The sequence below is a fragment of the Xiphophorus couchianus genome, chromosome 12 (assembly GCF_001444195.1).
Source record: "Xiphophorus couchianus chromosome 12, X_couchianus-1.0, whole genome shotgun sequence".
In the NCBI taxonomy this organism is placed as follows: domain Eukaryota; kingdom Metazoa; phylum Chordata; class Actinopteri; order Cyprinodontiformes; family Poeciliidae; genus Xiphophorus; species Xiphophorus couchianus.
Window position 1 is genome coordinate 8,190,896 of NC_040239.1, and position 20,657 is coordinate 8,211,552.

Sequence of the window (20,657 nt, forward strand, 5' to 3'; positions counted from 1 at the left end):
TCTTGTTGGACAGAAAACATACAAATCAGCACATTAACGTTTCAAATGAGAGTAGAATACACAAAGTTTCATACCATGTTTGTAGGCAGAGACGTGCTTCTTAAATGGTTGGTTGAGGTAAAGCTAGCAAGCCAACATCAAATCACTGAGTTATAACTTTTATTTCACAGGTCAAGACAGCCCAACAATAACTCATAATGTACCAATTTTAACACAATTGTGTATGCATTACTCTGTGTATACAAAATGAATTATAAAATTCATTTTGATATTCAATGTTCTGTTCAATATCAAAGCTTGCTCTTTACAATGTAGCTTTGTAAATCATTAACAGTGGCACTTTGTCAAGACAGTGAACAATGGTAAACAGAAAAGGAAATGAATTTGTGAATTTTTGAAGTATGGTTCTATTAAAAGATATGAGCAGGAAATTAATTGCCCAAGGAAGACGATTCTTTTGCCATCTTTGTTTAGTGTAAACCCAAATTAGTTGCTCTCCCAGCTAAAGCTAACAGCTAGTTCAATAGTGGCCTACACCAAGGTGAAGTTCTGCTTTAAATCATTGACTTGGTTCACATTTGGCAGTTGTTTACACAAAGCCTGCTGTAAACAACTGCAAAAAATGAGGTGGGAAGTGATACTTCACCAAATTCTTGGTAAAGCATGTGCAGTCATGAAACATGACTATAGTAATGTTTTAAGTTGAGAACAAATCTTAAAACAATACTGTTTTTTTCACACATTGTCTGTCTCATTCTATACTGTTGTGACAGTATAGAATGAGACAAATATGTATAAAATATGTTTTTAATACAGTTACCCCAGTTTTAATTTTATTGGAAGGTTTATGTTTTGAAAAGAGAGTGGTAAGCTAAACAGGTGACATTCAAAAAACAGCAAAAAACAACACATCTCTGTCCAATAAACAAACTACAGACCCAATTATCAATGCTACAAGTCTACTGATATGCATAAAGTCTATGCACTGTGGAGAAAGATATTCTGGGAGACAGAAGATGCAAAAATATTTCTGCTGCTGATTGTCATGCCTTCAGCACCTTCTCCTGAACTACTATAGTCAAACTCATTTATACGTGATTTTGTTGCATAGCAAAGTATTTAAAAGAACCAAAGATGCTTTTTTTCATAGGTCTCAGCTGCTGTCGTGAGAGAAGCCGTTTCTGCATGTTCACATCTGGTTTGATGTTTCAGCAGAGTACAGGACAGGAAAAGGCACTTCAAAGTGTGGATGCCCACTTCGATTTCCTGCCTGTTCTGCCTTAAGCCTTAAAAAATGAAAAGGTCTGGTTGACTCCCTGGAAAGCTTTGAGTCCTCCAACAGGAATCTGAAAGAGACAAAAGTTACAGGAGCATCATCATTAGTGAATAACTACAAATAAAGACAGAAAGGTGTTTTAAAAGATTTATTTCATACTTTTAGAGTCTTACACATAGAACAAGGTCCTCTGAGCGGTGTGCCTTGGCTTTAACCCTCAATGGAGACCTCAGGAACAATGTTTCCATTCTGTGTTATTTCCACTGAAAGCTCCTGCACCCATAGAGAATAAATTAATTTTGGTGAGCATGCTGTAAAACACAAATACAGAAAAAGACATAAAGCCTTTTCCTCACTGTCTGAAGTTAAATCAGATTTTGTATTAGATCAGTTAGAATTACCGGTAACACTTTATTTGACAGGGTGTGGATAAGGCTAACATGACACTGTCATAAACATGAAGGGGTCTTTATGAATGTCTATGAATGTTGTCATCAAGTGTCATTTGGTAAATAATGACACTTTTAATGCAAAGTTGCTCTAAAACTTGCCTTGAAAGTAAATTAAAAGGCCAACTTTGCAGTGAAGTGTAATTATTTAGAAAATAATGCAAAGTCGGCACTTTTAATGGACTTTCAAAGCAGCTTTTAGAGCAACTTTCCATTAAAAGTGTCATCATTTACTGAATAACACTTCATGACAACTGATGAAGGTGGCACTTTCAAGAATCTGGAAACTGTTAGCAAGGATGAACCAGAATTATGCACAAATTTACTTACCACTCCACCAAGCTGCACAGCCTCAACAGGAAGCTGCCCCTGACATGGAACATCACAGCCTCCGGATTTCGCTTCTTCTGACAACACATCCAGACACTTTTGGTTGGCAGCAACAATCTGGAAAAGAAAGGAAACATGAAGTCCATGGACAAAGTGAGAACTTGACCATTTACACTTATTCTTCAAATTTACCTCTTTAAAAATGTGTTCTGTTTTTGTTCCACTTAAATGTTTCCAATCAGCAAACACATTTTAATTTTCTAAAAAGAGAGTAAATACAAGAAACCTTTCTTAAATGATGATTTAATTTTTTAAACTCCAATAATCCATTTTTACCGGTTCCTGCATTGATGTGGAGGAACTATTGACCACCCTTCTTTGCAAAATTGTTTCAGTTAATTCACATTTTATAGTTTTAAGCCACGGTGTCTCATGAGATTTAAGTCCACTGCAAAATTGTCTTGTTTTTTGGGGTGCACTTTCTGCTGCTTCTCCTGTCTCATTGTGCTGATGCAATTTCACGCTAACTTGTTTAAGTGGCTTGTGTAATGAGACTTGCATGTTTTTTTGATTGGGGCATAATGTGTTGCTTTCTGAGTTTTTTTTTTTTTTTTACCCTTCTTCATGTTTAAAGTCTGGTTCTGTTTTTGTAATTTCTCAATTCTACTAATTTGACATTAATCAAGCCAGCGTGTGGCTCATAAATGTAAGTAGTCATAGATAAAAAATTTAACAAGACGTGTAATTAGATTTTTATGCAGGGCCACATTAATTAGATTTGCTGTTTCTTAATAAATAAAATTCTCTTTTTTAAAAATTCTTATTTGCAGCTCATCTAACAAAATAAAATTGGTAGATGATATGAAACATTTAAGTGTGGAAAAAAAACAACAAATATTTGTTTTCTTCTGGCATTATGGAACAAATTATTAAGTGTATTGCTGCAGTAGGAGTAAATGAAACATTAGCATATTTTCATATATATATAAATGTTGCAGTGTCCACCTCTCTTGCAGGAGCAGCAGACTCTGTTTCAGGATGTGCAGGAGTAGCTTCCGTTTGGGTGATAAAAGTGTCCCCTGTTCCCTCAGCTTCCTGAATGTCAAAAAAGAAGAAAATGCATTTAAAAAAAGGAGAAAGAACAGGTCACAAAATGTCCAGCTGATAAGTTAACCTTGACATAAAAGTAGGGATCTACTGAGCAAGAAGCCCATTGTATTTGTCTTTTTTTAACTTTTAGATGAGTTTTAGACTCTTTTTGCTTTGCTTTTGTTTGTTACAATTTTTATCTAACTATGAAAAACAATAAGAAGCTCCCCAGATATTAGACCACGAATAGCTGAAATAGTAAGTAATAGTAAAATAAACAAGGCTGTAAATGTTCTACTGCAGTTTTCCGAACATATTGTTATAAGCATACCACCCAGGAACTACTATTCCAAAATCTTTCCAGTTATTCATGACCAACAAGCATAAAGTAAAGAGGATTTTGTGCAAATCCCACCTGCTGCACAACAGCAGATGTTGAAACATCCTTCGCTGTTGACACAGATTCAGTAACAGCTAATTGTTGGAGCAGCAGGTCGGCAGTTCCCTGAGTGACAGAAGGAAAACAGGAGAAAGGATTGTTTCCTATCTTCAATACTATACAGCAATCAAAAACCAGTTGATTGTAATTTCATTGATTACCAAATACAATAGAACAGAATGAAATGGTATTTCCATGATATAACACTTTTTAGTTGAAAAATAATTTCAAAAACAAGCACAAATAAACAAAAACATGTTATAAGTGTGGTAATAGTGCATTTCATTATTTTAACAGTTTGAGGCAGTCTGTATGTAGCAGTCTGATTCTTCAGGTTTTGTTGCTTTGGATGTGATGGTATGAATACAGTTTTGTGCTAATATTGTAAACTTCAATTGTCCAAGCTCACAACCTTTAAGGGGATCCGGTCGCCAAGGTGATGGAGATGTTAGTTCAGATATTGACTGATTGTAGTCTTTAAAAGTTGGGAGGTCAGTAACCAAGCTCAGTGATGCCATAAAATTAGCAGCTCAGACATAAAAACAATATAATTACTATCAAATTAACATTTCTTGACATGTGTTGTTAATAAACTGGTTATACCTGTGTTTGTTCAACAACAGGAGGGTCAGCTTCATCCAGAGGAGCTTCAGTGATTGTATGTAGTACCTGATGAGATAAAAGGCTGACATGTTACAATTTAACAAAGCAACTGCATTTAGTAAAGTGTAATTATTAATAGCTACATAATGTTGTTGTTGTTTCTTAAAGTGGAGTAAATAATAAGGTTCTTACTGCTGGGATTTCCACAGGTGGGCCAAGAGCATCCTGATGTAGTCAGACAAAACACAGATAAGTCTATTGTTGACTTTGAGGAAGTAGTTACGCTGACATAAAGAAACACTACACAATGAATTAATTATATAAGATTTACATAAAATTATTAACCTCTATGGCTGCAACAGACTGGACACTGAGTGCAGCTGAGTCTTCCAGTTTTTCCTCCCCATCCTCAGGTGGCTCTGTAGGCTCCAGTGTTTCTATGACAACTTCCACCTCTGATCCAGTATCAGATTCTGTTTTTTCTGCAGCATGTTCTACGTCAGCAGGACTTTGGTCACTGGTAAGATCTTCTACCACTGGTTCTTCAGCTTGTTCCTTAACCGACTCTAATATGGTTACTTCTTCAGTGATGGACACTTCTAGTTCCTCCTTGGTCTCAGTGTCTTCTTCTGCCAGGGTCACATCTTTCTCAGAGTCTGCCTCGCAGACATCCTGGGTCTGCAAAGTTACGACACAAAACATGCAACATTAATCTAGAGAACAAAAAGGGTCCCAAGGAATACTGACTTTTTGTTATAGAGATAATTGGATTATACTGCACTACCAGAACTTCTGGGGTCATAAAAAACGTACCTGACCCATCTCTGTCTGTGTGTCTTCATTGTCTTCTGTCTAGATAAAATACAAAATACACTTTTAGTTAAAATACACTTTTATAATAAGATGGCTACATATATGAATAAATCCATCAACAGATTCACAGATGAACAAACACACAATTTAAAACAATGGAGTATGTGCTCAGGAAGATCCAACTAAACAGACTCGCATTAAAAACTTTATGAATTTACACCACCTTCACAGCTATTTTATAGTAATAGAGACTTTTTAGTAGCACTTCTAACACTTATCTAGTTGTTCATGCTGATTTATTGGTAACCTTGTAAAAGAAAAGTGCCAGATTACTGAATTAAGATCATACTACAGCAACATCTTGTCTTGTTTTTCAACCATTTTGTTGTAGACTTACTGCTGTGTTGTTCAATTTTATTTATGCTTTACCTTTGTTATTCTATTTCTGTTTCTGTCATGCTTGCTGTATATTAGATTAGTCTTTCCTTAGCTGTTTATTTACTTATGTTTAGATCTCAATGTGATTTTTCATCCTTTTGCATTTAGTTTATTCTTTAATTGCCAGACGTATGTTTAGCTCTTTCCAGGATATTATTACTCCTCCTCTCTCCCTCAACTTACCTCTCTTGTCTCCACCCTCAGCTGCACCCTCTTACTAATCAGTCATCTGTCACTTGTTAGTAATCAAACTCTTCAGTATTGAATCTTCCCTCTCTCTTTCACTTCTTAATGGATTCTTTTGTTTGGTCTCCTGCTCACACTCCTTGTCCTCTAATTTGATCCTGTAGTGTCTGATCACTGTGGGACTCTTTGTAAATGTATATTAATATGAAAAGAACTTTACCTTCCATCTCCTTTTGTGCATAAACTACAATATCACTACAACTTTAGCTTCTACTCATATAACCTCACATTTGACTCTAGTACACACTTTGCAAAGCAGAGGACTTCATAATCATCTTAGTGACTGCAAGGTGTCCATGTTCTGTGGATCGTAACCAAGCAGATATCTATTCCAGCATTATGCTCTACAGTTGGCATGTGCTCTCCCAGAGGTCTTGTTGCTTATATACTTGCAGCTTAGTTTGTTGCCAGATTCTTTTTAGAGAAAAGTTTTTCCCCATAATAACAATTCCAAACAAGATATACTTTCTCAGTCTTTTTCTGAATATATTGCCCTGAAACTCAAAATGTAGCATGCTGCACATGCAACACTAACCCAGTTAGAGTATTGGATTTGATTTTGGAATTCCTTTGAGAAATTAAAGGTGAATTTGCTTGGAGGGCGAAAAAAAAGCCTGTCTATCAAGTTGATTGGCAGAAACAATTGTTTCCCTACGATTACTGTTGACTTCTTTCCGCCTTGGCATTGAGTTAAAACACACCTGTTTGCTCCACAGCAGTGAACTGCCAAAACTCCTACTCTTGAAAAGATCCTTACACGTACTGAAGATAAATTTAAAAATTGTTTCTTTAGGCAGCACCCGGTTGAAACCTTCACTCTGAAGTCCTGTGGAAGCAGCAAAGAGTCTTTTGCATGACTTTAGCTGTTACAAGGGTTGTCTGATTTGAGATTTGCTTTACAATGTCTACTTAAAACAAAAAGAAATGCATCAGGCCAAACAATAAAATGTAAAATGTAGAACACAGTATTTTAAACCATTAAGAATTTGTGGCTCTTTAGGAGGAGCTGACTTATAAAAGGCCTCAGGTTGGCGTCAGTTTAAAGGTGTCAAAACCTGCTTCACTCAGGCGCTCACCTGCCTAATCTGCCTTTGGCTTAAAACAAGAAGACATATGGTTGATTCAAGTTACAGTCAGGGGCAAAGCAAAGTGTTGTATGTAAAAATGAAAGTTTAAATTAGATTTACTTCAGCTTCTACAGCAACCACGACTGGAGCCTCATCTGGGGTTGTAACCTGTGAAGAAGAAGAGGTTAAAAATGTTATTCTTACGTCAACAAAACAAAAAAACACCTAAAGATAAAGAGTGCTTCTTAACAAGCATGTCAAGCTGTTCATCAAAACTGCCTCATTCTCTGCAGCTTACCTCTTGCCTAAAAATTGAAAGGTCAAGCTTTAGGAGGGACACATACTGGACTTTTAAAAATTTACCCACAGCAAAACGAGCTTCTAAGCAACATTTTGTCAGCCTGGAGGCATTTAACAGAAAATAAATATCCCAGTGAGAGCCTGATCAGGTTTTCTGTGGCCATACCAGGAAATGCGTGCCAGAAGTAGCTTGTAAACTTGGGCTCACAGTTCTGCAGTAATGCAAACAGCCAGTGAACTTTTTCTTTAGGTGCTTTGTGTGTGATCAGCGCAACAGTTTGGAAAAAGGGGAGGAACGTCCTACGACCTACATGAAAATCTCGCAACCAACTGGATTGTTGGAAGCAGTTACTCCCTCTCTTCACTCCTTGGTATTTTTCTAGTCAGATCTTTAGAACTGTCTTTGCCATCAACTCAGTTCTTCCATTTCAATAATCTTACAGCATATGTTATCCTCATTCATCATTCTGCATGATCATATGACGACCTAGATATGCTGTAATGTACAATTTTTAAGATTTTTAAAAGTGTGAAATGCAGAAATCCAAAACATTTCTGGCACAACTTACTGAGAGGATTGGTCTATTAATAAAGTTATTTTTCTGCACTTCAAGTGTTGCTGCTCTCTTCACCTTAGGGATATGTTAAGTGCACCCCAGGGTTTGCCAAGCTAAATCTGTAAATTACCTTTAATTAGGTCTCAGATTTTAACATTTGTTCATTAATTGCTTCCTCCATCACACCACTTCTTTTATTTGAAGACTACTACTTTTATTTAGGTTTTATTTTCGCTCTTTGTTAAAACACAAATGTCACCGACTCCCAAGAAACTACAATAAACAAGTTTGCTAATAAAAGTTATTGTAAAGAGTGCTTGAAAGCGCTAATGGAAAGGAACCAAGAGTGGAAAAGAAGTAGAGTCACGAGTCAGAGCTAATAAAAAACAAAACAAAAAGATAAACCTACATTTAAATACCTCAAAAATATTAAGCAAGTTAATATTGCTTTATAAACTATATTATTGACTAACCAAGTTCTAAAATTGTATCAATAATGATCTTAAGAGGGAATTAGAAATCCTTAGATTTAACTTTTTTTACTTGCAGAAACCCATCTGACCTCCAAAGAACAGAAATAAACAAAATGTTCTTAAATTCTCTGCATTTTTACAAGAATATGAGACATTTTTAATATCAGGATAGTTGATAAATTCTATTCCAAACAGAGTCTGGAGAATGTAACCCACTGAGGTACCTGGTATTTTTTTTTAGAGAGTACTAACAAAACATTGCCAGATGAGAAGAGAAGCCAGCCAGGCCTTTCAATTTCCTAATAGCCGTCGCCTAAATGATCACTGGGGCGGCATCCACTGTGCAGCCAAGTGTGTTGAGCCATACTGGCAATCACAGAGAGATGCTCATGAATATTGAAAACCTTCATACTCTGATGATAAATAATTTAGCATTACCTTGTGCCAGTTCTTTTTCTAAATGTAGGACAAGTTTACTGTATGAAATATCCTCCAAGTTGTCATGTATAAAGACCAGCTTTCATCAAATCATTTAAATCTGCAAGTAAAGTCCTTCTCCAGAAAAAAGGACCTAGAAAGCAAAATGAACTTACAGTTAAGATAAAGAGAACTCCAGCTAAAATGTTAATCCAAGATATAGGTAATATGATGAACAGAGAGCAAAAGGGAAGGAATAAAGTGATAAGGTGATCTTTAAGTCAGTTTTAGAGATCCTGCTAAACATGCACTCTATGCAAAGCTATAGCTGAATCCCTCCAGCTACTATAACTAGAGGAACACTATGTTCTGATCTACAGTAGATACACACACAGCCTCTGTGAAATTTGTCCCGAACTGAAACTGTCAGGAGTAGCTTTAGACAAAGTTTGAAAAGAGAGGGAAGAATTATTTTAACTTTAAGACGGATGTAAAGATGACGTTGCCGAATATGGGAGTGAAGGATGCAGGCAAATAGAGAGTAGCAGTGAGAGACTAAACTAGGGAGGAGTGGCGAACAGAAGTATGGTAGGAAAAAGAGGTACAAAATGTTCAGCACAAGCTCCATCTTTAGCTGCTTCAGGCAGCAGCGAACAGAAACACCCGACTCAGCAGCTGTGTCTAATCAAGAAGAGGCGTATGCTCACCTGAAACTCAGCGGCTTCTAGATAGAATCAGTTTTGTCTCACCAATTTATGTCTGTGCTGATTCTGCATTAAGCTTGTTCTCTGAGTAAACTTTGGCAAAGTGCCTTATGGGGATATTTTTGTCCAAAAATGTAATGTCCGAAATATAGGTCAAATTGGAATTACCCTCTGGAATTAATAAAGTTTTTGTAAATGCAGTTTGAAAATCTCAGAAACTGTGAAAACTTCTGGAATTGGAAAGATGAATTGTGGCTTATCTGTTGAAAATAATTTGTGTCTGTAGAAATTATTTGAATTTGTGATTCATCTTTGTTCTGTTTGTCAAGACACAAAGTTGCATCTGTTTTTGAAGCATCTGCCTTCTGCATGTTAATAATGAGTTTGAGATGTTTAAATAATCTTAAACTGATCAGACATGAACCAATCAAACTGGTCAATTAGAAGACTGATTGTTTTGTTGTATTAAAAGAAGTAAGGGTTCTACTATAGTTCTGCTATAGGTTTACCTATACTTATACTATTACAGGTGGCATTTTCAACAAGCTTGCAAAGTTTTTCCATTCCAAAAATAAACTATGTCAAACATACCATTACTGGCCACGTCATCAGGAACGCCATCTTGTTGACACAAATAGCAAATCAACCAATCACAACAGTAACTACATCCTACGACTACTACTTCCTGAAGCCTAAATTTAACATCGGAACGGGGAAAGGAAAGGGATTTAACTAATCTCTTGGGTTTACAGAAAATGGTTCAGTAAATAAAATCTAATCTGCAAGCAGCAGTTCTGTTGACATCAGAGGTTAGAAGATGTGCATGCTGCTTCGATACAGCAAAGCAGAAAAGAAATGATAGCTCAAACAAAGTTACAGCCATGGTGAGGTGAATATCAGCTTTGAACACAAAGAATGTTATGATTTAAAATTAAATAACAGAAAAAAGATTGGCAGTAACAAAGAAGAAGGATGTGTTTAAAATGTTTAAACTCTGCAAAACCCCTTTTTACAAGATGACAGAGGAAACACAAAAGTTTACTGTATCTAGTATCAGTAATTTATATTTTTTTATTGAAAACCTGCAGGTATGATTTAGCCGATAAATCCAGAACACGCTTCCTGCAACTGGGTAAAAATAAAACTCCATCACACCCTTCTTGTCTATATGTCAAAAAGCAAAATATGCATCTGCCTCTCATTCACTCATGAACAATTTTCATTTTAAAGTCACTGATTCTGCCTATTAAGCGGTGAAAACACTGTTCACTGCTGCAAGCTGCAAACCTCTCCTTTATTTTCCGCCTGTTTCCTAAATGGAACATGTTCTCCCTGCTTCACAGCCTTCATCATCTGCCTCCCTCCTCCACTGACCCTGCTGCTGCACATTTGCCCTCTCATATTCTATAAACTCCAAAATTTATAAAAACAATCCTTAAAGCATGCATGTGATAAAGCTTGTGTGCAATAAATGTCACAAAAGACCCAAAAGATACATGCTAAATCTAATGTAACTTCAAAGTCCATCAGTTTCTCTTCGGTATTTTGTTGTTTACCATCCATCTTCTTTTCTGCCCTCACATTTCAAGGTGACAGGCATATCGTATAGGCATTAATCTTATCAATGTGTTAATCTTATTGGTTTGGTTGGAGTTCAGTATCTTAACAAGAAACAAAAATAATGATAAAAGAGCAGCTAAAGTACAGAGAAAAACTTTCAAAGACTTTCAGAAAGTCTTGAGACCTGTTAATCAAGACAGTTTTGAGAGAAAAACAAGTCAAGCTTCTTTGCAAGCAAAATGCAATAAGTGCCAAAGCAAAACAGAACAAAAAGAAAGTAAATTGACAGAAAGCTGACCTGACTATAATGCACCAGGAACATAATAACTATCTGTCTATGTGTTAACACAAACTAGCTGACATTCAGTCAAAAATAACAAACAAAGGTCATTACAGAGGAAGGATGGCAAAAGTATGTGAATGCACATCTGTCCCGACTGGTTCCTAAATTTGGCTACTATTACGTCTTGATGCCAACCATCAGGCACACAACACTCAAAAACTATTTCTTATCAAACTGTCAGGTGCTGCTAATGGTTTCTAATGCATCTCCATGCTCTGTAAGATGCTCCAGTAACTGCAAGTAGAACACCCTTAGAGGGTCTCCTCTAGACGTAAAAGTTTCTTGCAAATCGAATCACTTTAATAAATGGAACTGCTGTACATTTGTGCCAAGTTATGTGCAAATCGGACCATTCCTTCAGAACTTGTAGATGAAAAAATAAATGATTTAATTACCTCGGAGACAGGCTCTGTTTCAGAAACAGGAACCTCAGCCTCTTTCGCCAGATCAGCTTCAACCGTAGAGGGTTCTGCTGGAGGAATACTTTCAACTGCTGCTTCTTTGGCGACACGTGCTGGACCTTCAACTTCATCCCCCACTCTGGATTCCAGCTCCACAGTAGCCTGCTCCAACAGCACACCATCATCTGCTGCAACTACCTCAACCACGAAGGCCTCTGCTGCTTCTTCTTTCACAACAGGCTGTGGTTCAAATTTTGGAGATTCCACTGCAGGGGCAGAAATGGGAATGACCTGTGGGGGCTTTTCTCGAGTGGGTGGTGAAATCTTAGCTGCTTTTTTGGGAGTTGCTGTAGGGGGCGCACTAATGGCAATCCCTGAGTTGGATTTGATTGGTGGATTGGCTGCATACTGCTGCTCAAGTGCTCTCCTCTGGGCTTGCTGCAACAAGGAAAAACAGAAAAAAATAAAATCACACATCAATGTTAACCACTAATGACTCAATACCGAACAAGCATGCTTAAGATGAGTTTTGATCTTTATCGGAACAGATATATTCATTTTTATGCATTTGATAATGATGTAGCTATATAACTATCCTTATATACTTGACTAACTATTAAACTATTTCACATTTTGTCATGTTACAACCACAAAATCCAATCAATTCATTGGGATTGTAGGTGATGAACTAATACGAAGAACATGAAAACTGTGATAAAGAAACAAAATCATAGTTTTCAAAATTCTGACAACTCTAAATAAAATCCACTGCAACTAATTGTCTCCAGATATTTAGTAAATGTAGTCTGCCTGTGTGTAATTTACAGTAGTCTCAGAATAAATCAGAGAACATTACTGATCAAAAAGAGCCATGCATGCCAAGGAACAGATAGGCCAGGAATGAAAATGTGTACAAGTTTAAAACAGTCGGTCATAAAACAATTTCCAAACAATTATTTGATGCCTTTATCAATAATTTGTGTGAAAATAGAAAGAGTGTAACTGCAAATATACCAAGACATGGCTGTCCACCTAAAATGACCGGCAAGCAATAATAAAGCATTTATTAAAATAGCATTCAAGAGGTTCACAGTAAATACTGAGGACCTGCAACCTGTCAACAGCACAACTATGAATCTGTCACGCATAATCCCAATAAAACCCAGTAAAGTTTACAGTTGTAATGTAATGATATGGAAAACATCACTGTTTTTGCAAGGTGTTTCTAATGACAGATAGACATAAGGCCTGATACAATACCTCATGGGATTTTAACTGGTTTTTACTTTTAAATGCCCTTAAAAAGCTTGATGTTATTGGCAAACTGTAGCTCATCCTAGCGCCTACAGGAATACCAGACATGCCATACTTGCCAGGTTCAACATATTTTTCAGCTTTGGACAAAACCCCCTCGAGCTTTAGTGGAGATTTTAGGAGGGCAGACCACTGGAGGGAGGGGGCAACTGGGACTGGACCCAACAAGGCTAGTTAGATAATGGGAGCTAATTAGTTGAATCAGAACAGTCCTGACAGGTCTGGTGAAGCGGGAAAAGAAACCGTACGAGTCAGCAGCACTGATGGGTGCCCCGCGGGCCAGACAGTGGGTCTAATCACTTCATAATCAGGTTAGAATCACTCCCCAAAAATGCTTTTGTTAGGCCAACAGCCAGCTTTGCATTGCTAGACCTGTGGTGCAAGCCAAAAGTGCCTGGGTGTGTGTGGGGGTGTACTGTATATATCCTGTCCGTCCAAACACCATCAAAACAAGGCCTCTGTTGCTGATGTCCATACAAAGCTTGATATTTAGCAGCCCACACTTCACTGGGCACAGGAGAAAGACAATTTATAAAGAACCAAATTTAGAGAACAGAAATAGACACACATCAGTCAGGGTTCTGATTTCTCTAAGGCGACTAGTGATAACACAAAACTGAAGTGACTTAAGGAGACCATTTTATCTAACTGTCAATAGTGGACTCTGAAAACCAATGAGATTATGCACATTCCAACCTGGCAAAACCTTTGCAGGCCATTCCTACAGTCAACACATCATCAAAACCAGCCCTGTGGTGCTGAGAGGAGCAGACTCCAGCTAAAGATGGCAGATTTGGGCAACAACAGAGCTTATCTGGGTTGTCTCACCTGCTGGAAAGCCTGGTAAAACATCTGTGGTTTATTCTTTTACTTAACAGAGAGAATACACATTGATAACAATTAAAAACATGACTTAGAGTTAGCTAACGGTTATTCTTTGTCTGTTGTCCATAGACAGGTTTCACAGGTTCTAACTGATGATTGGCACGGTCAATTCATGAAAAAAAAGAGAAAAAAAGAGATTGTTTTCCAAATCATTAAATGAACCAAAGTAAATAACTGTAAACCAAACATCAACAAACAGCATGTACATTTTTGGGGTTTATTAACAGTCAGTTATGGCTACTTTGAAGCATACATAAGAATAATCTTATAATTTCTTCACTTTTCGATGGAATCCAAATTACCTCTATGAAGAAAACTGCAACACATTTGTTTCTTACCTAAGGGTAATAGATCCCAAGAAAAAAAGGGTAATATCTTATTGTCCCCCCCAAAAAAACAGATTAGTGCATCTCTAGTACAAAATCCAAAAATCTAATTCTGACATTTAAAAGGCTTCTAAATCAAGTGTGAAACATTGTAATTAGTTAAAGAAATGTCTTTATAATTACATTACAGACAGGATAAACTGCATAAAGAAGTGAAAAATGTTATGATACCAAAAGACCAGTTGGTACAAACAAAACTGGTTTTAATAGTTTCTTTAATTAATGATGCAAAATTGTTTAATTTGCTATTAGCAGCAGAGTGGATTCCAGTCCACTGCTGCTTTTACAAAAAATTATGTATTCAAAAACTTTTCCTTTGGGTAATAACAGTCTCTTCTCTCATTTCTTTAGATTATAAAAAGTTATTTTGTTGGTTACAAAATTGGCAAATATTTTTCATAACAATGAACAATAGTGAATGTAAAAGAAAACGCTAAATGTTTGCATATAAAAAGATTTTCATGGTTTCAAAGTAAACCTTTGCCCTTGACGAAAATGGAGCTTCTGTGTTACTTTCTCGCTCACACAGATCTCCACTCTGCCACACCCACTCATTTCCTTTGAGCGTTCTGTGTTCAAAAATAGTTCTACCCCAGGCACAAGAGAAATAGAAAAGGAGATGGAACCGTATAAATTAGTGAGTTACTTATATTAAGACAACAATATGAGTTCTGTGTTGGGTTGTTGCAGATTTTTCTGCAATTTATTTTTTCTCACGTGTTTTAGAAAGTGCTGTCTAGTTGTAAAATAAAACAAAATATATAATAATTGAATTATGTTAATCACTCTCCTGACTTTGAAAATGTCAAGAAGTAATCTATCCATCTTAAACAAAATGGTTGAATATGGCTATATTAGATTTTGAAAAATAAAATCCACTTAGGTTAAGTGTGGTTATCTTTTGGTTCAGTGAAATTTAAGCATATACATTTTAGTTTTTTCCACCTCTACCTTCTTTCTGCAGTTTTATGCTAAACCCGAGCCTCAAAATAAGCCGTCAAACAGTCAGCATTGTTTGTGTTTTCATTTGCTTATAATAAAAAATTTCACGAGACAACAAAAAGAAACGCACAGTGTCACTACTCTTGCAGAGTAGATCTGTTTTGCTAACAATAAAAAGTGCGCCTGTCACCACTCACCACCCTCCTCATGCGACGCTTGTTCTTCTTCCTCTTGCTTGGCATTTTGGGCGCGCTGCTGGAAAAACTCAAAAAGACTGAAAGGAGTGAAACGGGCAGCAAGGCAGAGAGAGCAATGTGGATGTCTATAAAGCCTCCTATTTCCCCCCTTTTACCTTTGCGCCGAACCTATAGGCGGACTGGGATGGAAGATGGGAGGAGGGCGTGTAGAGGCAGAGAGCGACAGCAAAAAGACGCGCGCATGCGCTCCGCTGCTGTGTCACATGGCTGGATGAGCGCTGGACGACCTATCTAGATTTTGGACGGTAAGTTACGTTATGTAAGAGCTCCATCAAAGCACAGAGAGAACGACAGAGAGGTCTACTGGCTTGGGACGCTTTTTGGCTCACGTTTTAGGTCTTCTGGTGCATTGATGTTTTGTCAGCCACGCTCAGTCAGAATCATGAGAAGACATTAACTAAACACAGTCCTCCAGAGAAATTAGAATGTGCAACTACAAACAGAGTTTTGAATGGATTGAAATCATAAAGCAAAAGAATAGAAGGCATTGTTTGATGCTGGGAACACAAAGAGAGAAAACTCGCCCGCTGGACTCCAGAAGCTGTGAGGACCCATTGTCTGAAACTTCTTGGGCAGCAGGGAATGTATGCTTATTACATGAAATGAATGCGGTGTTGTGTTGGCCACATTTATTGGCTTTTACTTAAAAGCCCTAAAATAAACATATTTTGTATTGCACTTATAATCTTTCTCTAAGAAAAATTCAAAATCTGACTTTTAATCAAAGTATAGGGTATACAGGGTGTTCAGTTATTAGAACAATCCCTAATAAAATGTATGTAATACAAGCTTATTTTATTTACACCTTTTTTTTTTAAATGGATGACTGCTGCTTCACCAAGCTTTTCTCATCTGGATAAAGACCCAGTTTTCTACCAGTACACTGAAAATTGGTCATCAGCAGGATAAAAGTTTGATTATGGCCAAAGCAACACAGATCTATACTGCCAGAGCCAAAAATCTATCAAGGTTTGATAGCTAGAATTTCCACTCTGACTTTATGCAACTGCAATAGAAGACTATTTTATCTGAAAGTTTTTTTTTTACACATCTTTACCGAGAGCATAGATAAACAATAAATTTGTGGATTCTTTATTTCCCAGGTGTTGTTGGACATAGTCATTTGACATTTATACCGTGTGGCAGTTTTGCCTGTGGGCTGGAAACTTAATTTTCTCCTTCAATGTCATTGAATGCTTATCAGTTATGTGCAGTGATTCCAACCTGAAGCTCCAGTTCAGGATGAACATTATGATCACTGGCTAATTGAAGAATAAAGACATTTTTGCCCTGTCTATTTTCTATATTAGCTTTCTCTATTACAACTACAAAGATTATAATGAAGTTGGTCCTATTATTCTGGCTTATATTTTAAGTTTTGCTTTATGTTGTATACATGTAAAATGTTATCTATGCAATTTCAGTCAATGTTTTGAAACATGCACCAAGCTTTTGTGGATTTCCTCTTTCTTATTGATTCAGAAATGTTTATCTGGCCTTTACAGATTCACATAGATTCATTTCTTATGGCTTATGTTTTGTGATGCAGTTACATGTTTTCGTGTCATTTAAAGTATGCAAATGTAACCGGTCTGCAGTTCACCTCAAAATGCTGACGTGGATTGTTTTCTTTGTTAGGACGTGATCAATCATCGTTGTTGGCTGTATTTTACTCAGCAGATGACATGTCAACTTTGACAAGTAATCTGAAGTTTTTCCTTTTTTTAAAGTATTCAAAGTTTACTAAGCTTTCTGCATATTCCAACAAGGCTTAGTTTAGTCCTGTACCTCAGTCGTGTGCGCACACATCGACATGAAGCATAGAGAAAAGAAATCAGTTCAGCAGGTTTGTCAGGTTACATGGCCAAAGGGTTAAATGCTATAAAATCAAACAGCTAAAACAGAAGAGAAGCACAACAAAAGGCTTTAACAACCTTTAAATAAGGTGGTATGGCAATAAAAGTTTGATGTACTTCTAAAGCTTAACTGTTTATGATCATTTGTGATGGCAATTTACAAAAGTGAGTGAGTGCTTTAGTTCAAAAATTTGCATGAATCTTGTCTTGTTCATTAGTAGATAGATCATAGAATATACTGTATGTACTGGCAGGGCCAATGCTGAGTGATTTATCTTTTTATTTATGCATAAGTCTAGTGAAATGATGTGACTGCTGTCACAGGAAATCCTTTCTGCCACATGCCATCTCACTGTACAATAAAAGCTAAATCATTGTTCTGCACTAATCAGTCCAATTTTGCACAACTGCACTGTGGCACACTTGCTGTACATATATTTACATATACATACTGTTTCTGCATTTTTTGAATCTTTGCAAGGATTGCTCTAAGTTGCTTTTATATTAACAGCATTTTATATTTTATTTTTATTTTTTTTTATTTTATCTACAACTACTACTCAGTGGTAGTTGTTATTGTGTCTTGTCTCTATGCTGTAACTGCGAAGTAATTTCCCTGCTGGGATGAATAAAGTACTTCTATTCTATTCTATTCTATTCTATTCTATATCAGAAACCTTTCAGCATTTAGAGGACATTTAAAATAAAACAAACAGTTTCTTCAAATAACTGGATGGCTCTGGCAGACGGTGGGCACCCAACCTGCCTGACTACTTGTGATAGAATGTGCACTGAAGCTGTCATAAGGTTAAAAGTCATTATTTTAAATAGAAGAAATGTTGTCTGCCAAGTAACACCCATCCATGGTGACCTCCTCTGTCACATCAATCAGACACACATCCTGGGACAAAGCCACCATTATAAACTGGGATGTTTAAACATCCTTCCATAACCAATCAAACTCCTGGGACCTTTTCACGTTTTGTCATGTTACAACCTCAGATTTCACTGTATTTCATTGACATTTTACATCATGGAGTTGCATGTGCATACTTTTAAATAATATTATAAATGAATATTTTTTTATTTGGGAGCAGTAAAAACACAGTTTAGCACTCAGTAGCAATGTATCACTTAGTTATGCTTTTCTGTGTTATTTGTTCCTTTACTTGTAGCTTGTATAGTGTTGCTCTTGGAAATATTAAATTAAATATGGTGCAAAAATACTGTCTCTTGTAAAGAGCCAACTATTACTCAATATTTTATCATCAAGAAGGAAGTTTAATAGCAGCAAGATAATATGAATCCAGTCCACTCCCACAGCTCATTATTTTAATGTTTACACTTATTTTTTTTATTAGTGACACAGTAGCCGTCCACACACAGTGTTGCATGCATGTGTAAAGAGTCGCAGCTCTTTGGTGATACGAGCCAGACAAATATCACAGAGAAGTGAAAGACTTGCTGAGCACGTCATCTTCTGGAGTAAAACCAGGTATTAATATCACTAACCTGAATAAAGTTTGCTGCGCCACCAGTTGTCAAAGTGCAGATTAACACACTTAAACAAAATACTCCCTGAATATTTTCAGAAACTCTCTTGACCTCTTGTACTCACCGTAAGTGCACACACCGTACACAGACAAAAGTCAAATCCCATTCATTCCTTTTTATATTGTCCTGTCTTCTGTTTGTCGACTCGGCCTGAGGCTTATTTCTGCCTCTAAATCTGTTCCAGGATCCAGCATGTGAAGTTCAGACCATCTGAGTGAGAATATGTTAGGAACTCAGCAAGACTTCTCCACCTTAAAGAAGAAATTCATTTCAAACTTTGTTTTTGACATATGTTCCTAAAATGTAAATTTTACACCATTAAATAATTTTGAATGTTAACAGTTTGATTGTTTTCAGATTTTGTGACTTTAAAACCCACAAACTTGGGAAAATGTATTTGTTATGTATAGAGTGAAGGTAAAACCATGCAAGATGTTCTGAATGTTTTACAAATAAAATCTGAAGTTTGTCTTTCTTCCACGTGTTTGCAGTGCCTCCTAGAGGGTACATGGCAAACTCCATGTAACGTCTTATAGATTTCTTTCAACAAGTCAAAGATCTTGTTATCTTTGCTCCTAGACCAAATTTGGAGTAGCCCAGCTATTCTCCCACCTGAGCTGTGGATCCCTGCAAATCCTCCAGAGTTTCCATGAGCCTCTTTATTTTTTCTCTGACTAAGGCTCTCCTGGTCTGTCAGTTTATGTAATTGAAAAATCTCTTTCTGAGATATTTAAGGCATTGTGGTACTATTTAATTTTTTATTTAACTAATTTTATCTTCACAGCCGTCCCTGAACTTTCTGCTGTGTTCTTTGGTCTTCATGATTCTGTTTGTTCACTAATATTTTGTACGAACCTCTGAGGGGGTCAATACACACGCACACCTGAAATGTAAAACATTTTTTAACTTATGCCTCCTCTATCTATCTCATAAAGTCGTATTCAAATAAAGTTTATGTTTGGAATGTGACAAAATGTTTAAAATTTTAAGGTGTATGAATACATTTGAACTTTCAAATTGTAATTTTTCTTTTTTGTTACCATACATATGAAACCAGTCTGTTACCCAACCTTAGAGCAAGCCACCCCAAATAGTGTTAAAAGGTTTAATTGGTTAAATCAATACATGGTGATTTACTCTAAAATGGGGTTATAAATAAAACTAACAAATTAAGAGTGTAAGGAGAAACCAAGAAAGAGAGAAATGGAACTGAAAGGAGAATAATTAAGAATGAAGTGGGAGATACATTTTGTAAGTAAAAATATGCTCTGTAACTTAAGGTCCCACAAAAAAATTATGATGATGTCTCCATGTTAACGGTTGTCTTGTGTTCTTAGATCCAAGAACAGCTATTAAAAAAAAAAACAATCTTGAAGAAGGCAAACTTTACAGGGTAAGGATCTTGTTTCCACTCCAGGAACCTTGTAGTTCTCAGGCTCCTCTCCTGTGGAGACATTTTTAAATTTTTAAAACCAGCCTTAAAACGTTCCTTTCTAATAAAGCTCATGGTTAAAAACAGAGGAATGTTTGCCTGGTAGTTGGTGGGGGAGTAGACGGAGGTAGAGTGTAAGGCCTGATTTGGTGGGAGAGAATGCAATGCTCTGCTTCTCTCATGCCTCATTGTGAGGGGTTAGGTTATCCTGAGCTGTTTCTGTAGACATGCTGCTGGGCTTAGGCTGCTAGAGAATAAAATTATTACTTTTCCTCACTCTTCTGCTTTCGCTTTCCACTACTCTCAAATTTGCAATATTTGCTGTTAATTCAGCCGTTAACTTTATATTTTCTGTAAGTTTTTTATTTCACTCCATAGTAGCTTCATCTACTGTGGTGTTTTGTTTGGCATAAGCAGAGATAATGCTGCCAAAAACTAAACGCTCTTCCTCTCCTGCTGTTCACTTTTTTACTTTTCATTACAGTACTGCTACATCAGTTATTCTACTAGATTTTTATACATATTT

General features: G+C 36.6%; 1 protein-coding gene across 2 annotated transcripts; it reads right to left on the bottom strand.

Moving 5' to 3' along the window:
* Positions 1–142: 142 nt before the first annotated feature.
* On the bottom strand, positions 143–15,459 carry LOC114154302 (fibrous sheath CABYR-binding protein). 2 transcript variants are annotated; one of them, XR_003597547.1, is made up of 12 exons: positions 15,230–15,459; positions 11,500–11,943; positions 6,871–6,918; positions 5,000–5,038; positions 4,532–4,864; positions 4,379–4,411; positions 4,187–4,252; positions 3,560–3,649; positions 3,061–3,150; positions 2,056–2,172; positions 1,436–1,549; positions 143–1,346 (listed from the first exon to the last, which is right to left on the bottom strand). XR_003597547.1 is itself a non-coding variant. In XM_028033275.1 (12 exons), the coding sequence occupies exons 1-11, from the start codon at positions 15,272–15,274 to the stop codon at positions 1,487–1,489; spliced, it is 1,368 nt and encodes a 455-aa protein (XP_027889076.1). In that variant the 5' UTR covers positions 15,275–15,458; the 3' UTR covers positions 143–1,346; positions 1,450–1,486. The 2 variants fall into 2 exon arrangements, 1 of the variants encoding a protein (XP_027889076.1); XM_028033275.1 differs by having other exon boundaries at positions 1,450–1,549; positions 15,230–15,458.
* Positions 15,460–20,657: the final 5,198 nt, after the last annotated feature.

Bases quoted from the DNA above. Each gene is read 5' to 3' on its own strand.
- LOC114154302 (XM_028033275.1), bottom strand. From the start codon at position 15,274: ATGCCAAGCAAGAGGAAGAAGAACAAGCGTCGCATGAGGAGGGTG. The intron at 4,865-4,999 runs GTACGTTTTTTA...GTAACTTTGCAG, and splicing joins CACAGACAGAGATGGGTCAG to ACCCAGGATGTCTGCGAGGC. The intron at 3,650-4,186 runs GTATAACCAGTT...TCTGTCACTCAG, and splicing joins CTGTTGTTGAACAAACACAG to GGAACTGCCGACCTGCTGCT.